The sequence below is a fragment of the Aethina tumida genome, chromosome 3, assembly GCF_024364675.1.
Source record: "Aethina tumida isolate Nest 87 chromosome 3, icAetTumi1.1, whole genome shotgun sequence".
NCBI lineage: Eukaryota > Metazoa > Arthropoda > Insecta > Coleoptera > Nitidulidae > Aethina > Aethina tumida.
This window is the reverse complement of record NC_065437.1, coordinates 4,239,229-4,259,409: the sequence shown is the minus strand read 5'-3', so window position 1 is coordinate 4,259,409 and position 20,181 is coordinate 4,239,229. Positions and strand designations below refer to the sequence as shown.

Sequence of the window (20,181 nt, the reverse complement as noted above, 5' to 3'; positions counted from 1 at the left end):
GCTGATGTTCTGCAAGGTGGAAGAGCATTGCCAAAATCTCAGCAAGCTTCACCTCCCAGTCACTACGATTGGTGTCAGATAAATTAACATCTATATTGGAAATGAATAAAGTCTAAACAATTTCCTCCATTCTCTTCCAAAACATCAAGATTCCTTCTTGATATGATCTAATTGCATCAACATAAATATCCCCAAGTCTTTCAATATATGTGAGGATTACAAACGAGAATTTTTCTTAGTTGGATTAATGTCAGAAGTATTTGGAAAGCAATGACTATCTAATGTTGGCCACAAGTTTTTTGCTGATGTTCTGCAATATGAAATTAACATCCATATTGGAAATGAGCAGAGTCTAAATATTTGCCTCCATATACTCTCAACCCATTATGGTACCATCTTGACATGAGGTTCATTGAATTTGTCGGGATAGTAGTGGGTTACGACAATTTACTCCGTAATAAATACTACACTGATTTTATAAATCGTTTACTTAGTATTAATTAATACGAACAAAAACTAAAATATACTTTATGTCACTGGGAAGTTGGCGCGCGAATTGCTAAGTTGTTAAATTCGTTGGACATTGTTACCAACCTTATTTATTCTTTGCGTTGTCAACTTCATAAAATTAAATTAACTAAAACTCTACAAATTGAAGGTTTACACTTTGTCAACCCATAACCTAACTTTTTTCATTCCATTCTAAATGACAGTTGGTAACATCTATTCAACTTTTTTCTGGTGACACCCCTCAGTCTTTTCTAAATATAGACATATTAAAATTAAACCTTTTTAGATAATATCTAAAATTTATGTTAATAAAATTCTATAAAATTTTTACAAAAGCCTTACGGCATTGTTTACGAAATTTAATTTCATAAACACCAGATAAAAACGCGATGATAAAATAGCTTAAAAAAAAGTGACATTTTAATATGCACATTTATTCCACATTATATTGCAAAGAGGTTAATTTATATATTTTTTGAATTTTCCAATACATCACTGTCACACCTGCGACACACGACACATTTAATTTTCATATTAATAATAAAATTACGAACTAATATGCATTAGCTGGTTGTGTTTAGACAGAGGAGTGTCAGAACGCATCATCATCTCATTATGCGTTAAATATTGGCCTTGTACGCGTTACAAAAAGAAAAAATAAGCAAAATTAATACATTACATTACACGTGTGTTGTTAAGATGATTAGGTCACACCTTGTAGTACAAACCACAATTTATAAATAAGCGAAAATTAAATAAACATGAGGGAGCAGATGTATTGAAAATATTTGAACAAATCCAGCATCACACTACACACATGGAGGTCAAATAAACAATAATGGGGGTCTTATTATAACTAGATTGTAAATTTTTCTTTATATTTAAAAAAAGATTAAGTTGTCACCATTAATAAACCTTTAAGGTTTTAAAAGATCAGGAGATTGTTATTAAGTAAATTTGTATGATAAACCTTAGATTATTGGATAATGGATAATGTAATATTTACATAATGTCTAAACTGATGTATTTATAACCCTATTTGCACAAAATAATGTTAAAATCACATCTTGTTATTATAAAAGGTTGGTGACGAAATTCTTCATCTCCATTGAACAGAGCTAATTCGTCGCATATAATAATTGACAAGCCGTTTCACGCCTTCATCTATCAATTAATTAAAATGAAGCATCAACTGTACACCGATATGCGACAAACCAATGCCATGTAGTGGTGCAAGTACAAGCCAGTCATTATAATGATATGTTAATTTCCATTAGAGATATTCATTAGTAACTGACACGTTATGGTAGAGGGACTCAACACTTGGACAATCTGATGCATCGAAGTTATTAATATCCTTTCGATTGTCAGTGTCACCTGGTCTTAAATCGACGACCCATTATCTGTTCCATCGGATAGACCCACGACCACGGTCCGATTCCTGTTTAAACGCTTCTTGGTTCTGCGAAATGCGTCAATGATCCAATTTATGTAACATCAGTCAAGTGATTAATATAAATAGCAAGAGATTTTAACTTAACGAGCCATCATGAAATTATTCCAATAATTAAATCTTGAAGTTCAAGATTACAATTGTGTTACAACTTGTTATAAAAATATGGGAACAAAATGAATATCTTGCACATGATTTATCACTAATTAGTTACTCAATTCTGGTTACTATTGTTGCTTCTTTACATCATAAATTGTTTGAACAAATTCTAAATTTAACATGCACATTAAATTTAATCTAAAAATAAAAATTAAACTCTATGGACTTAGTTTCTCACTAATTAACTATGATTTATCGTCTCCCATATTGAGTAAGTCCTGTTGTCTTTTGTGGCTTCTTTAAATCACAAATTGTTTGAACAAATTCTAAATTAAAGACGAGCATTTTACTGCTTTTCTGTTTAAGCTTCAAAGACTCTTTAGTTATTTATTGCTCACAAGTAATTTTGAAATAAAAATTAAACTCTATGAACTCAGTTTCTCACTAATTAACTATGATTTATTGTCTCCTATATTTAGTAAATCCAATTATTTTTTGTGGCTTGTTTAAATCACAAATTGTTTAAACAAATTCTAAATTTGATATAAACATTTTACTGCTTTTCTTTTTTTGCTTCAAAGACTCTTTAGTTATTTATTGCTCACAAGTAATTTTAAAATAAAAATTAGACTCTATGGACTTAGTTTCTCCCTAATTAACTATGATTTATCGTCTCCTATATTGAGTAAATCCAGTTTTCTTTTGTGGCTTCTTTAAATCACAAACTGTTTGAACTAATTCTAAATTTGAAAGAAACATTTTACAGCTTTTCTTATTTTGCGTCAAAGACTCTTTAGTTATTTATTGCCCACAAGTAATTTTAAAATAAAAATTAAACTCTGTGGACTTAGTTTCTCACTAATTAACTATGATTTATTGTCTCCCATATTGAGTAAATCCTCTTGTCTTTTATGGCTTCTTTAAATCACAAATTGTTTGAACAAATTCTAAATTAAAGATGAGCATTTTACTGCTTTTCTGTTTTTGCTTAAAAGACTCTTTAGTTATTTATTGCTCACAGGTAATATTAAAATAAATATTAAACTCTATAGACTCAGTTTCTCACTAATTAACTATGATTTATCGTCTTCCATATTGAGTAAATCCTGTTGTCTTTTGTGGCTTCTTTAAATCACAAATTGTTTGAACAATTTCTTAATTTAAGATGAACATTTTACTGCTTTTCTTATTTTGCATCAAAGACTCTTTGGTTATTTATTGCTCACAAGTAATTTTAAAATAGAAATTAAACTCTATGGACATAGATTCTCACTAATTAACTATGATTTATCGTCTCCCATATTGAGTAAATCCAGTTATCTTTTGTGGCTTCTTTAAATCACAAACTGTTTGAACTAATTCTAAATTTGAAAGAAACATTTTACAGCTTTTCTTATTTTGCGTCAAAGACTCTTTAGTTATTTATTGCTCACAAGTAATTTTAAAATAAAAATTAAACTCTGTGGACTTAGTTTCTCACTAATTAACTATGATTTATCGTCCCCCATATTGAGTAAATCCAGTTATCTTTTGTGGCTTCTTTAAATCACAAATTGTTTGAACAAATTCTAAATTTAAGATGAGCATTTTACTGCTTTTCAGTTTTTGCTTCAAAGACTCTTTAGTTATTTATTGCTCACAGGTAATTTTAAAATAAATATTAAACTCTATAGACTCAGTTTCTCACTAATTAACTATGATTTATTATCTCCCATATTGAGTAAATCCAGTTATCATTTGTGGCTTCATTAAATCACAAATTGTTTGAACAAATTCTAAATTTAAGATGAACATTTTACTGCTTTTCTTATTTTGCGTCAAAGACTCTTTAGTTATTTATTGCTCACAAGTAATTTTAAAATAAAAATTAAACTCTATGGACTTAGTTTCTCACTAATTAACAATGATTTATCGTTTCCCATATTGAGTAAATCAAGTTATCTTTTGTGGCTCATTAAATCACAATTTGTTTGAAATAATTCTAAATTTATAATAAACATTTTACTGCTTTTCTTATTTTGTGTCAAAGACTCTTTAGTTATTTATTGGTCACAAGTAATTTTAAAATAAAAATTAAACTCTATGGACTTAGTTTCTCACTAATTGACTATGATTTATCGTCTCCCATATTGAGTAAATCCAGTTATCTTTTGTGGCTTCTTTAAATCACAAATTGTTTGAACAAATTCTAAATTTAAAATGAACATTTCACTGCTTTTCTTATTTTGCTTCAAAGACTCTTTAGTTATTTATTGCTCACAAGTAATTTTAAAATAAAAATTAAACTCTATGGACTTAGTTTCTCACTAATTAACTATGATTTATCGTCTCCCATATTGAGTAAATCCAGTTATCTTTTGTGGCTTCTTTAAATCACAAACTGTTTGAACTAATTCTAAATTTGAAAGAAACATTTTACAGCTTTTCTTATTTTGCGTCAAAGACTCTTTAGTTATTTATTGCTCACAAGTAATTTTAAAATAAAAATTAAACTCTATGGACTTAGTTTCTCACTAATTAACTATGATTTATCGTCTCCTATATTGAGTAAATCCTGTTGTCTTTTGTGGCTTCTTTAAATCACAAATTGTTTGAACAAATTCTAAATTTAAGATGAGCATTTTACTGCTTTTCAGTTTTTGCTTCAAAGACTCTTTAGTTATTTATTGCTCACAGGTAATTTTAAAATAAATATTAAACTCTATAGACTCAGTTTCTCACTAATTAACTATGATTTATTGTCTCCCATATTGAGTAAATCCAGTTATCATTTGTGGCTTCATTAAATCACAAATTGTTTGAACAAATTCTAAATTTAAGATGAACATTTTACTGCTTTTCTTATTTTGCGTCAAAGACTCTTTAGTTATTTATTGCTCACAAGTAATTTTAAAATAAAAATTAAACTCTATGGACTTAGTTTCTCACTAATTAACTATGATTTATCGTCTCCCATATTGAGTAAATCCAGTTATCTTTTGTGGCTTCTTTAAATCACAAACTGTTTGAACTAATTCTAAATTTGAAAGAAACATTTTACAGCTTTTCTTATTTTGCGTCAAAGACTCTTTAGTTATTTATTGTTCACAAGTAATTTTAAAATAAAAATTAAACTCTACGGACTTAGTTTCTCACTAATTAACTATGATTTATCGTCTCCCATATTGAGTAAATCCAGTTATCATTTGTGGCTTCATTAAATCACAAATTGTTTGAACAAATTCTAAATTTAAGATGAACATTTTACTGCTTTTCTTATTTTGCTTCAAAGACTCTTTAGTTATTTATTGCTCACAAGTAATTTTAAAATAAAAATTAAACTCTATGGACTTAGTTTCTCACTAATTAACTATGATTTATCGTCTCCCATATTGAGTAAATCCAGTTATCTTTTGTGGCTTCTTTAAATCACAAATTGTTTGAACAAATTCTAAATTTAAGATAAACATTTTACTGCTTTTCTTATTTTGCGTCAAAGACTCTTTAGTTATTTATTGCTCACAAGTAATTTTAAAATAAAAATTAAACTCTATGGACTTAGTTTCTCACTAATTAACTATGATTTATCGTCTCCCATATTGAGTAAACCCAGTTATCTTTTGTTGCTTCTTTAAATCACAAAATGTCTGAATTGTTTTTAATATCAGTGACTAACTGAAATAAACATGCACAATTGATCGGCACCAGGTAAACTTATCCTTGGTCCCATTCACGAAAAACATTTCGGACAGACAGGGGTGTCATGTCTTGGACGTCCGTCCCGACCGGTCGGCGGACCGGGCTCCTCGCTGCGATAATGCCACTATCAGGGCTCATCAAGTCACACCACGGCTGCACGGTCGACTATGCCAGATATTCGGCCGGAGAAATGTATTTATTTAAATGCGCTTTGCATGCCATTCCATTCCGTTCACGGAAAAATGCTTTTTGTGCTCCGGTCCGGGCTTATACAAAAAACAATTGGTGCGCCGGAATGTGTGCTGTCGTGTCGCAATGTCGACGGTCAAGTACACAAGTACCTGTCATCGTGGAAATGTTGTGTTTCGTGTGTTTTATTGTAGTTTGCAGTATATGTTACGTTTATGTCTGCTTTTGATCAATGTTGTGTCTTATATCTACTCACGCTACGATTTTGGCCTGTTCCGACTGGGTTCCGGGGCATACAGAAGTCTCTTTTATAGAGACAAAGAACAGTACCTTTTGTCACAGGCTGTTCTTACCAAATATGAGATTCACTGGACTAATTGAAAGCTTAATTTATCTGGTACCACTCAATTGTGCTTGATTATTTTAGTTGGACACTGATAGTAAAAAAACAAATGATTCTTCTAAAAGGGTAAGAAATAGAACAATTTTCGTACCTTTTTGTCACAAGCTTTTCTTACAAAATTTGAGATTTACTGTAGTAATTGAAATCTTAATTTATCTGATACCAATCAATTGTGCTTGATTATTTTAGCTGGACACTGATACTAAAAAAACAATTGATTCTTCCAAAGGGGTAAGAAATAGAACATTTTGGTACCTTTCTGTCACAATCTGTTCTTACCAAAGTTGAGATTTACTGAAGTAACTGAAAACTTAATTTATTTGGTACCAATCAGTTGTAGTTGGACACTGATACTAAAACAACAATTGATTCTTCTAAAGGGGTAAGAAATAGAACATTTTGGTACCTTTTTGTCACAAACTGTTCTTATCAAATTTAAGGTTTCCTAGAGTAATTGAAAACATAATTTATCTGGTACCAATCAATTGTGCTTGATTATTTTAGTTGGACACTGATACTAAAAAACAATTCATTCTTCTAAAGGGTTAAGAAACAGAACATTTTTGGTACCTTTTTGTCAGAAGCTATTCTTATCAAATTTAAGATTTACTGGAGTAATAGAAAACTTAATTTATCTGGTACCAATCAATTGTGCTTGATTATTTTAGTCGGATACTGATACCAAAAAAATAATTGATTCTTCTATTAGGGTAAGAAATAGAACATTTTGGTACCTTTTTGTCACAAACTATTCTTACCAAAGTTGAGATTTTGGTACCTTTATGTCACAAGCTGTTCTTATCAAATTTAAGATTTACTGGAGTAATTAAAAACTTAATTTATCTGGTACCAATCAATTGTGCTTGATTATTTTAGTCGGACACTGATACCAAAAAAACATTTGATTCTTCTATTAGGATAAGAAATAGAACATTTTGGTACCTTTTTGTCTCAAACTGTTCTTACCAAAGTTGAGATTTACTGGAGTAACTGAAAACTTAATTTATTTGGTACCAATCAATTGTGCTTGATTATTTTAGTTGGACACTGATACTAAAAAACAATTCATTCTTCTAAAGGGTTAAGAAACAGAACATTTTTGGTACCTTTTGATCAGAAGCTATTCTTACCTAATTTAAGATTTACTGGAGTAATAGAAAACTTAATTTATCTGGTACCAATCAATTGTGCTTGATTATTTTACTCGGACACTGATACCAAAAAAACATTTGATTCTTCTATTAGGATAAGAAATAGAACATTTTGGTACCTTTTTGTCTCAAACTGTTCTTACCAAAGTTGAGATTTACTGGAGTAACTGAAAACTTAATTTATTTGGTACCAATCAATTGTGCTTGATTATTTTAGTTGGACACTGATACTAAAAAACAATTCATTCTTCTAAAGGGTTAAGAAACAGAACATTTTTGGTACCTTTTGATCAGAAGCTATTCTTACCTAATTTAAGATTTACTGGAGTAATAGAAAACTTAATTTATCTGGTACCAATCAATTGTGCTTGATTATTTTACTCGGACACTGATACCAAAAAAACATTTGATTCTTCTATTAGGATAAGAAATAGAACATTTTGGTACCTTTTTGTCTCAAACTGTTCTTACCAAAGTTGAGATTTACTGGAGTAACTGAAAACTTAATTTATTTGGTACCAATCAATTGTGCTTGATTATTTTAGTTGGACACTGATACTAAAAAACAATTCATTCTTCTAAAGGGTTAAGAAACAGAACATTTTTGGTATCTTTTTGTCAGAAGCTATTCTTACCTAATTTAAGATTTACTGGAGTAATAGAAAACTTAATTTATCTGGTACCAATCAAATGTGCTTGATTATTTTACTCGGACACTGATACCAAAAAAACATTTGATTCTTCTATTAGGATAAGAAATAGAACACTTTGGTACCTTTTTGTCTCAAACTGTTCTTACCAAAGTTGAGATTTACTGGAGTAACTGAAAACTTAATTTATTTGGTACCAATCAATTGTGCTTGATTATTTTAGTTGGACACTGATACTAAAAACCAATTCATTCTTCTAAAGGGTTAAGAAACAGAACATTTTTGGTACCTTTTTGTCAGAAGCTATTCTTACATAATTTAAGATTTACTGGAGTAATAGAAAACTTAATTTATCTGGTACCAATCAATTGTGCTTGATTATTTTACTCGGACACTGATACCAAAAAAACATTTGATTCTTCTATTAGGATAAGAAATAGAACACTTTGGTACCTTTTTGTCTCAAACTGTTCTTACCAAAGTTGAGATTTACTGGAGTAACTGAAAACTTAATTTATTTGGTACCAATCAATTGTGCTTGATTATTTTAGTTGGACACTGATACTAAAAAACAATTGATTCTTCTAAAAGGGTAAGAAATAGAACATTTTTGGTACCTTTTTGTCAGAAGCTATTCTTACCTAATTTAAGATTTACTGGAGTAATAGAAAAGTTAATTTATCTGGTACCAATCAATTGTGCTTGATTATTTTAGTCGGATACTGATACCAAAAAAATAATGATTCTTCTATTAGGGTAAGAAATAGAACATTTTGGTACCTTTTTGTCACAAACTATTCTTACCAAAGTTGAGATTTACTAGAGTAACTGAAAACTTAATTTATTTGGTACCAATCAATTGTGCTTGATTATTTTAGTTGGACACTGATACTAAAAAACAATTGATTCTTCTAAAAGGGTAAGAAATAGAACATTTTTGGTACCTTTTTGTCACAAGCTGTTCTTATCAAATTTAAGATTTACTGGAGTAATTAAAAACTTAATTTATCTGGTACCAATCAATTGTGCTTGATTATTTTAGTCGGACACTGATACCAAAAAAACATTTGATTCTTCTATTAGAATAAGAAATAGAACATTTTGGTACCTTTTTGTCTCAAACTGTTCTTACCAAAGTTGAGATTTACTGGAATAACTGAAAACTTAATTTATTTGGTACCAATCAATTGTGCTTGATTATTTTAGTTGGACACTGATACTAAAAAACAATTCATTCTTCTAAAGGGTTAAGAAACAGAACATTTTTGGTACCTTTTTGTCAGAAGCTATTCTTACCTAATTTAAGATTTACTGGAGTAATAGAAAACTTAATTTATCTGGTACCAATCAATTGTGCTTGATTATTTTAGTCGGACGCTGTTCTTACCAAATTTGAGATTTAGTGAAGTAATAGAAAACTTAATTTATCTGGTACCACTCAATTGTGCTTGAGTAATTGAAAACATTATTTGGTAGCAATAAATGGTACTTGATTAGATATATTTTCGGTACCCTTTTATCACAAGTACCAGAGTAACTCAATTTATATGGTACCAAATTGTGCATTATTATCTCAGTTGTCAGTCTCTTATTTCATAAAAACAATAGATTCTTCTAGAGGAAGTAGAATTTATATATCTTTGGTACTGTTCTTAATGGCACAGCCCATAAAAACTTAATTTCCCATTCATCTTTACATTCACACGCCAAGGAATACCCACAATTGACGTGTAACTGTCAATCAGCACGGTACAATTCATTCATGAAAACGTTACGAGGAAACCAACCCGAAAACGAAGCACAAAGCGAAATCCTCGACTTCGCCAACCGATATCGTTTACAAAACAAGCGCACTGCGTGCAGTCAAGTCCATGATATTTAAACAAATACCACGGACACCTACACAATGAAAGTGTTTATGGAATTTTAGTAAACATTGAGATGAGGTGTCGTGTTTCAAAAGGTTCCCTGCCAGGTAACTTAGGAGAACGTCACACGCTTGATTGACAGTCACTCCGTGGCTGTTTGTATAATTGTTTCTTCTATATTCTAATGGACCCTAATGGGATTAGTATTAATCTGAAACGAGATATCCTTAAGTTGTTTAGGTAAACGGGACTTCCTGGGTGTTTTGTATGTCCATAGTAAATTGTTCTGTTGTTAATACCACAATTATCAAATTTGATAATGTCACAAAAAGTTAGTTTCTTTGTATTATTTCACATTTTACTATAATGGTTAAAATATATTGGGAATTAATTCTTTTAAATCAATCAAATTTTATCAAATTCATCACATAATCAAATGTTTAAAGAAATACAAACAAGAAAAAACTGGTTTTATTTATATTTTTTGTTTATTTAAGATATGAAAAAGTTATTTAGTTTTTTAAATTTGTTTAACAGGCTCAAGTTTATCAGAATATTTTGCGATAAATAAAATAAATGTATATATTGAAAATTAATATGAAATTACATTATTATTACAATTTTTAAACATGAACTAACAATGAATATATTTTATAATTTATATATTATATTATATATAATAAGTTTTTAATAATTAGGGAAATTATTAATCTTTATTTTTCTAATTAAAAAAAATTAAAAATGAAATGAATTTTTATTAACATAAATATTAAAAAATAAATAAATAATATATTTTAAAAAATGTATAAACATATTAATTATGATCATCATATAATTATTATTTCATATTATGCATACAATAATATACAATTAAAAAATTATTAACTTATTGTCAAATATTTAGATTTTCTTCATTTTTACACGAGTTTTACCTGTTCCCAAATATTGACAGCCAATATTTAATCAATTTTGAGTCATTAAATAAAAGATTTTGACCATTATGATCAAATTTCTTAACAAAAAAAACTATTTAAAAACTACTTTATATATAATTATTATTTATTAAATTTATCTCCCTTAATTTAATAATTTTTTATTTTAATTCACAAAGAAAATCATTTGAAAAACAATTAAAAAAATTTGTAAATATAAAATATTCAATTTATTAAATACTATTTTAATTAATTTTTATTCTATAATTTCTAATTTATGGTACATTCTATGTACCATAAATTAAAAATTTCTGTGTTTATTTAAGATATGAAAAAGTTATTTAGTTTTTTAAATTTGTTTAACAGACTCAGGTTTATCAGAATATGTTGCAATAAATAAAATAAATGTATATATTTAAAATTAATATTAAATTACATTATTATTACAATTTTTAAACATGAACTAACAATGAATATATTTTATAATTTATATATTATATTATATATAATAAGTTTTAACAATTAAGGAAATTATTAATCTTTATTTTTCTAATTAAAAAAAATTAATAATAAAATGAATTTTTATTAACATAAATATTTAAAAAAAAATAATATATTTTAATTCACAAAGAAATTCATTTGAAAAACAATTAAAAATATTCTGTAATTAAAAATTTGTAAATATAAAATATTCAATTTATTAAATAATATTTTAATTAATTTTTATTCTATAATTTTTAATTTATGGTACATTCTATGTATATTTATATAATTTAATTTAAAGGGGTTGAAAAATATTTAAAAAATACTTTATGTATAATTAATTATAAGATTAAATTTAGGTAATATATTTATTGATATATTGATTTTTTTTAATTACTTACTTTAATATTTTATGTATAATTAATTATGATTTTATTAAATTTAACCTCTCTTAATTTCATAATTTTTAATTAAAATTTAGTCTACAAAAAAAACGTTTGAAAAATATTTAAAAATATTCTGTTATTAAAACTTTTATAGAATTAAATTTATATGGTAAATTTATTGAATAAAATTTAAATTAATTATTTTTATTTTATATAATTTAATTTACATTATATGCATACATATATAATATAATTTAAAGGGAATGAAATATAGTTAAAAATACTTTAATATTTTATGTAAAATTAATTATTATTTTATTAAATTTAACATCCCTTAATTTCATAATTTTTAATTAATTTTAGTTTACAAAGAAAATAGTTTAAACAACATTTAAAAATATTCTGTCATTAAAATTTTATAAAATTAAATTAATGTGGTAAATTTATTAAATAAAATTTTAATTAATTATTTTTATTTTACAATTTTTATTTTACATTATATATGTACATATATAATTTAATTTAAAAGAGTTGAAATACACTTAAAAATACTTTAATATTTTACATATAATTAATTATTATTTTATTAAATTTAACATCCCTTAATTTCAAAATTCTTATTTAATTTAATTAAGGGGTTGAAAAATATTTAAAAATTATTTCAATATTTCGTATATAATAAATTATTATTTTATTAAATTAATCTATAATTAATTTTAGTCTACAAAAAAAATCATTTGAACATATTTAAAAATATTAAATAAATGTGGTAAATTTATTGAATAAAATTAATTTTTTTTATTTAATTAATTATTTTTATTTTACAATTTTTAATTTACATTATATGCGAACATATATACTTTAATTTAAATGGGCTGAAAGATACTTAAAAAATACTTTAATATTTTATGTATAATTAATTATTAATTAATTAAATCCCTTAATTTCATAATTTTCAATTAATTCTACAAAGAAAACCGTTTAAACAACATTTAAAAATATGTTGTCATTAAAATTTTATAAAATTAAATTTATGTGGTAATTATTATTTTATTAAATTTAATCTCCCTTAATTTCATAATTTTTAATTAATTACAATGAAAATCGTTTGAACATTTAAAAATATTCTGTCATTAAAATTTTATAAAATTAAATGTATATGGTAAATGTATTGAAAAATATTTTTATTAATTATTTTTATTATTATTTTATTAAATTTATCATTACATAATTTCATAATTTTTAATTAAGTTTAGTCGACAAAGAATTTAAACAAAATAATCAATAAACAACGAAATTTTAGTAATAATTTTTTTATTTTTATTATTTAATTTTTGAGTAAATTAATTATTTATTTTATTTAACTTTTTAAATTAAATTTTAACAATACTAATTCAAAATTAAAATTAATTTAATTATTTTTATAGTAATTTAATTTATAATTTAAGCTAATTAAATTTAATATTTTAAAAGATTAGTCTTAATTTTATCAAAAAATAATTCCTAAAATTAAATATTACGTTTATTAATAAATATTTTCAAAACAATTTCAATTGACACAATTTCTATTGGCTTATTTGTATTTGTTAATTGTAAAATCCAATGAAAAAATCTTAAATTTAAATATTTTAATATACATATTTTAATATACATATTTATTAATTTGTCAACAATAAACCCTCTTATAACAAAAAATAAAAGAAAAACTACTAAAAATGTACAATAAATAATGAATTCTAATTAAATTTAGGACATACTTTTCATATTTGTTTTACTTTTAATTAAAACAATAATTTGTCATTGTAATTACTAATCCAAAACCACTCACACACAGTCTAAAGTTTGTTAATGGCATCAGAAATTCCCGTCGCATCAACCCCCGAAAACGGGAACGCAAACGGGTGCGACTGTTGGTGGTCGTCGTCGTGTCCCGGTGGTTGGATGCAAATCCCGAGGGGTCCGCATCACCTACCCGTGACACGAACATCCCGCCAACTAGAACTACCGAACACCAGTTTCCTGTCACTTGTCATCCCACCTCACTTTCCATCCGCCTTCCGAAGAACGCTGCCTCCAGGGTCCGTGACAACTTCGCTTAACCGGTCGACGCCAGTTCAATATAATTGAAAGCTTGCAATCTTCCGCCTCGTTAGCCGGAGTAAAACAAGAAGTCTTCGACGTCTTAAGTTAATACAAAAATGCGGAAATTAAATTCGCCCCGATGGCTTAATGCAGTTTTCTGATCGTCGGGCACAATGGCCACCGAAACAAATAAAAAACCGTCAGCAAAAGATGCATTAATCCAGATTAAGGCACCAACCGCAAGATCAAGATATACGGGTTGCATTTCGAACATAAATATGCATAAGAATAAGGCCGATAAATATCTGGGGGCCATAGTCCATTAGTGGAAAAATACACATGCGAACAGTACGAACAAAGCTGTCATGTCACACACGGTAGCTGACACCCGTAGCCGGAATTGAAATGTTACACACAAGAGGCACAATCATGGCTGGGATGCTGGCCAATCGGTCTTGCAGCATCCCAACATCTTTACAAGGGATGGTTGCCATTGGTCGATTGACACCACTGCGCAGGACACGTGGCGTGAGTCCCCGCCCATCGAACACACCAGCTCCGAGGCTACGAACTTAGCTGATTTTAGTTGTTGTCGAATCCGGAGTCGTAAGCCGCGATCATGGTGTTGTGCGTCGTTAACTAAGTGAACCCGGATATATTGCTTTGACTTTAGGACGTTCAGTGAACAATGATCATGATGGACATAAGTATGTACGGCCATCATAATCAGCACGGTGCTACATACAACTCAACCGCCGAAACTAACTACTACAACTTCAACAGTGACTTGACCCACACAAACCATCAGTTTTCTAGCAACCACTACCCGTCGTACCACTATGACGACACGTCTTATTTATACGGTACCACCACCGACTCAGTGGAGACACCACCAAGTCCCCAAGACTTGAACTACTACCCCCATCAAGCCATCCAGGAAAACCCTATAATTAACACCGACACCGGCCTAAGCTACACCAACTTAGACTACAACAACACAAACGGCAACCACATGTACCACCCCCAGGCCACCTACAACGAGTCGTACCCGAGACAGGACGCCCTGCTTCGACACGAGGACAACGCCGACGGCCAACAGCTGCACCAGAACTACGTGCACGACAATAAGTACCACATCGAAAACGACGTCTCGTACCATCACCAGCCGAGCAGTTCCTGCATGGAGTTCCAGCAGTTGCACAGGTACAAGGAGGAGGTGATGCACGGTGACGGGAGGCTGAGGGGCCACCATGTGATGCACAGTATAAACGCCGTGCCGCAGCCACAGCCGGTACTGCCCACGTACAAGTGGATGCAAGTCAAGAGGAACGTGCCCAAGCCTGGTGAGTACCTTAATCTTGTTCTTAAGAAGGTACAGAATCTTCATTTTTGTTAGAAGAAACTTATGAGTAAAGACGAAGGATGAACTTGAGAAGTTGAAGTCATTTAAACACCTTCACCTCCTTTGTAATCTTCAATGGAAGGCTAAAAATTGATGTAATTCGTGGTAATTTGTACCAATTAATCTTTAACAAGTCCCTAACATTTAAACTAATTGTAAAATTATACGGTAATAATTAAATTAAGTGGTTGCCATGCAAGTGAATATTTTAATCAACTATTTATAAACATTTAGGTTTGGTGAAAGGTGATACGATATCAGCGATATAAATGCAATTGTTGAATGAATAATGCCAACTTGCTCACGTAACCTGAAACTAAATATTAATGTAAATGTCTATCTTTAAAAAAAAAATGTGTAGCAATTCAAATTAAATTGTGAATTGATATCAAAAAGCTGATACAACAAAAATGATGTTACATCCAATTAATTTTAAAATTATTGAGATCACAACACATTATTTTTTTTATTTTATTAAATGTAAATGTTGATTTTTTGATACCAAACAGATAAAATAATCGTAATCAGATCGGCCCAATTCCTTAAAGTACTACTTTATCATCGTTCCAGACGCGTTAATCTCGTTAATTAATTATTTGACACCACGTACATAATTAAAACATTTTTTTTTTAGTAGAAAATCAGTACTCGACTCTGAAAGGATTGCATGTAACCACTCGAGCAGTGCAAATAAAATTAATTTACTTAACTAACCGTCTACTTGACTGGTTTGATGGGCGGAAACTTATTAATTGCCCGAAGCACAAAATGCAACTTGATGTGCGGTTTTATCGTGGTGATCGCAGCGGTGAATTGAAGATTAGAAAATGGGCCAATAACTTCTGTTAATTTAAAGTTCTCAAATGTAAAGCTGAGTCAAAGTGTCAAGGAATAACTAACTAAAGGAAATGGATGGCTTCTAGTTTTATTGTTGTAATTATATGCTGGAATTGTTTTGTTAAAGAAGCACCAGTTGGTCACCAACTGATGGGGGAATGCAACTGAAATTTCTCCATAAACTGGAGCTTTCTAATTTTATTTAGAACTCTAATTTTCTTATTTTAATTAGTACTTGAACTTGAATGAATTGTACAATGGAATTTATCAATGGAACTTTTAACATCACCATCGAATATATTTAAGTTTAAAGTAAAACTATCACCAATTAATATTAAATAAATTCACTGTACAAGATTTAAGAACTATTCACAAAATTTCTTGTGTTAAATTATTTAAAATTTCAAATATATTAACTAATAGTTTAATTTCAAACCATACATAGAGAAATTTAAGAACTTCTTACTATTTTATTTGTTATATTAAATCATTTCAGATAAAACTAACTATTTATTTTTATATATTTATTTCATTGCCAAAAACTAAATTATTATCATGCATTATATTTATAAATAATATTCATAATTTAATATTTTTAATCTTATTTAGAACTTTAGAACAAATAATGAAAAGACACAATTGAATGTAATGAACAGAGCAATTTATCAATAGAACTTTTATCATCACCATCGATTATATTTATAAGTTTAAAGTTAAACATATATAATATTGTAGCATAAAACTATCACCAATTAATATTAAATAAATTCACTTTATAGTATGGAAGAACTTCATACCATCCACAAAATTTCTTGTATTAAATTATTTCAAATTTTAACTTATAATTCTAAACCCTACAGAAAAATAAAACCAGAAGTATTTTTTTAAATTAGATATATAAACTTCAATTAATATCTATTATACATATAATATTTAAGAACTTCTTAAGATTTAAAATTTCTTGTGTTAAATCATTTTAGCTAAAATTATATTAACTAATTATTTATTTCTATATCCTTGCTTCTTTTACCACTGACAAAAACTAAATATTGTCCTGTATTACATTTTCATACAATATTTATAATTTAATATTTTCTAATTTTATTTAGAACTTCAAATAATGAAAAGATACAATTGAATGAAATGAACAAGAGAATTTTTCAATAGAATTTTCATCATCACCAATTAATATTAAATACATTCACTTTATAATATTTAAAAACTTCAGACTATTCATAAAATTTCTTGTATTAAATTATTTCAAATTTCAACTAATATTAACTAATAGTTAAATTACAATTTCTACAGAAAGATAAAATAAAATAAAATCTAATTAATAATTAATATATAATTATTATTATATGTGCAATATTTAAGAACTTCTTACTGTTTTAAATTTGTGGTTTTGAATCATTTCAGCTAAAATTAGATTAACTAATCACTTAATTTCATGTCTTGCTTCTTTCACCAATGGCAAAGACTAAATTATTAATATCCATTTTTATTTTTAAACTATATTAATAATTTAATATTTCCCAATTTTCTTCATATAATGAAAAGATACAATTGAATGAAATAAATAATGGAATTTGTCACAAGAACTTTTATCCATCAAATACATTTGAAATTTATATTTAAAAAATCACCAATTAATATTATTATAAATTCACTTTATAATATTTGATTTATGTATAATTTTGACACTGATATATTTAATATGATAGTAAATTCACTTTCTCTAGTTTAATTTTTATTTGTTATATTAATTAATACACAAATTATATTTAAAATTCTTTATTTAAAGCTTTTCTCTAATAAAAACTCCTATTTAATACGGAAACTTTAAACTCTTGTTTATATATATATATATATATACATATTTATTTAAAAAATATTTTAAAATTATATTTAAAATTCTTTATTTAAAGCTTTCTCCTAATAAAAACTTTCATATCTAATACAAAAACTTTCAGCTTCAACCTTAAACTTCCTATATATTTTTTATAATATTTACTAAAAAATATTTGTATAACTTAAGTTAAATTTTATTTGTTATATTAAGTAATATACAAAACGTTAAAAATATTTTAAAATTATATTTAAAATTCTTTATTTAAAGCTTTTTCTTAATAAAAATATTCATATTTAATACAAAAACTTTAAGCTCCAATCTTAAACTTACTATATATTTTTTATTATATTTACCAAAACATATTTGTATAACTTAAGTTAAATTTTCTTTGTTATATTAAATAATGTACAAAACATTTAAAATTATATTTAAAATTCTTTATTTAAAGTTTTTTCCTAATAAAAACATTCATATTTAATACAAAAACTTTAAGTTCCAACTTTAAACTTCCTTTTTTTTGTTTATTATATTTACCAAAAAATATTTGTATCACATAAGTTAAATTTTATTTGTTATATTAAATAATGTATAAAACATTTAAAATTATATTTAAAATTCTTTATTTAAAGCTTTTTCCTAATAAAAAGTTTCATATCCAATACAAAAACTTTAAGCTCCAACCTTAAACTTCCTATATATTTTTTATTATATTTACCAAAAAATATTTGTATAACTTAAGTTAAATTTTATTTGTTATATTAAATAATGTACAATATATTTAAAATTATATTTAAAATTCTTTATTTAAAGCTTTTTCCTAATAAAAACTTTCATATCCAATACAAAAACTTTAAGCTCCAACCTTAAACTTCCTATATATTTTTTATTAAATTTACCAAAAAATATTTGTATCACATAAGTTAAATTTTATTTGTTATATTAAATAATGTACAAAACATTTAAAATTATATTTAAAATTCTTTATTTAAAGCTTTTTCCTAATAAAAACTTTCATATCTAATACAAAAACTTTAAGCTCCAACCTTACACTTCCTATATATTTTTTATAATATTTACCAAAAAATATTTGTATAACTTAAGTTAAATTTTATTTGTTATATTAAGTAATATACAAAACGTTAAAAATATTTTAAAATTATATTTAAAATTCTTTATTTAAAACTTTTTCCTAATAAAAACATTCATATTTAATCCAAAAACTTTAAGCTCCAACCTTAAACTTCCTATATATTTTTTATTATATTTACCAAAAAATATTTGTATCACATAAGTTAAATTTTATTTGTTATATTAAATAATGTACAAAACATTTAAAATTATATTTAAAATTCTTTATTTAAAGCTTTTTCCTAATAAAAACTTTCATATCCAATACAAAAACTTTAAGCTCCAACCTTAAACTTCCTATATATTTTTTATTATATTTACCAAAAAAGATTTGTATAACTTAAGTTAAATTTTATTTGTTATATTAAATAATCTACAAAACATTCAAAATTATTTTTAAAATTCTTTTTTAAAGCTTTTTCCTAATAAAAACTTTCATATCCAATACAAAAACTTTAAGCTCCAACCTTAAACTTCCTATATATTTTTTATTATATTTACCAAAAAAGATTTGTATAACTTAAGTTAAATTTTATTTGTTATATTAAATAATCTACAAAACATTCAAAATTATTTTTAAAATTCTTTTTTAAAGCTTTTTCCTAATAAAAACTTTCATATCCAATACAAAAACTTTAAGCTCCAACCTTAAACTTTCTATATATTTTTTATTAAATTTACCAAAAAATATTTGTATCACATAAGTTAAATTTTATTTGTTATATTAAATAATGTACAAAAAACATTTAAAATTATATTTAAAATTTTTTATTTAAAGCTTTTGCCTAATAAAAACTTTCATATCTAATACAAAAACTTTAAGCTCCAACCTTAAACTTCCTATATATTTTTTATTATATTTACCAAAAAAGATTTGTATAACTTAAGTTAAACTTTATTTGTTATATTAAATAATCTACAAAACATTCAAAATTATTTTTAAAATTCTTTTTTAAAGCTTTTTCCTAATAAAAACTTTCATATCCAATACAAAAACTTTAAGCTCCAACCTTAAACTTCTTATATATTATTTTAAAATTTTATTTAAAATTCTTTATTTAAAGCTTTTTCCTAATAA

At 26.3% G+C, this 20,181-nt stretch overlaps 1 protein-coding gene across 1 annotated transcript in view; it reads left to right on the top strand.

The window, feature by feature from the left end:
* The first annotated feature begins 14,493 nt into the window (after positions 1-14,493).
* LOC109603862 (homeobox protein Hox-B1b-like) overlaps positions 14,494-20,181 on the top strand; it is a 33,771-nt gene continuing 28,083 nt past the window's right edge. The window contains exon 1 of the mRNA XM_020020371.2: positions 14,494-15,227. Within this exon, the coding sequence (XP_019875930.2) occupies positions 14,573-15,227 (655 nt within the window). The 5' untranslated portion in view covers positions 14,494-14,572. The remainder of the gene's footprint in view (positions 15,228-20,181) is intronic.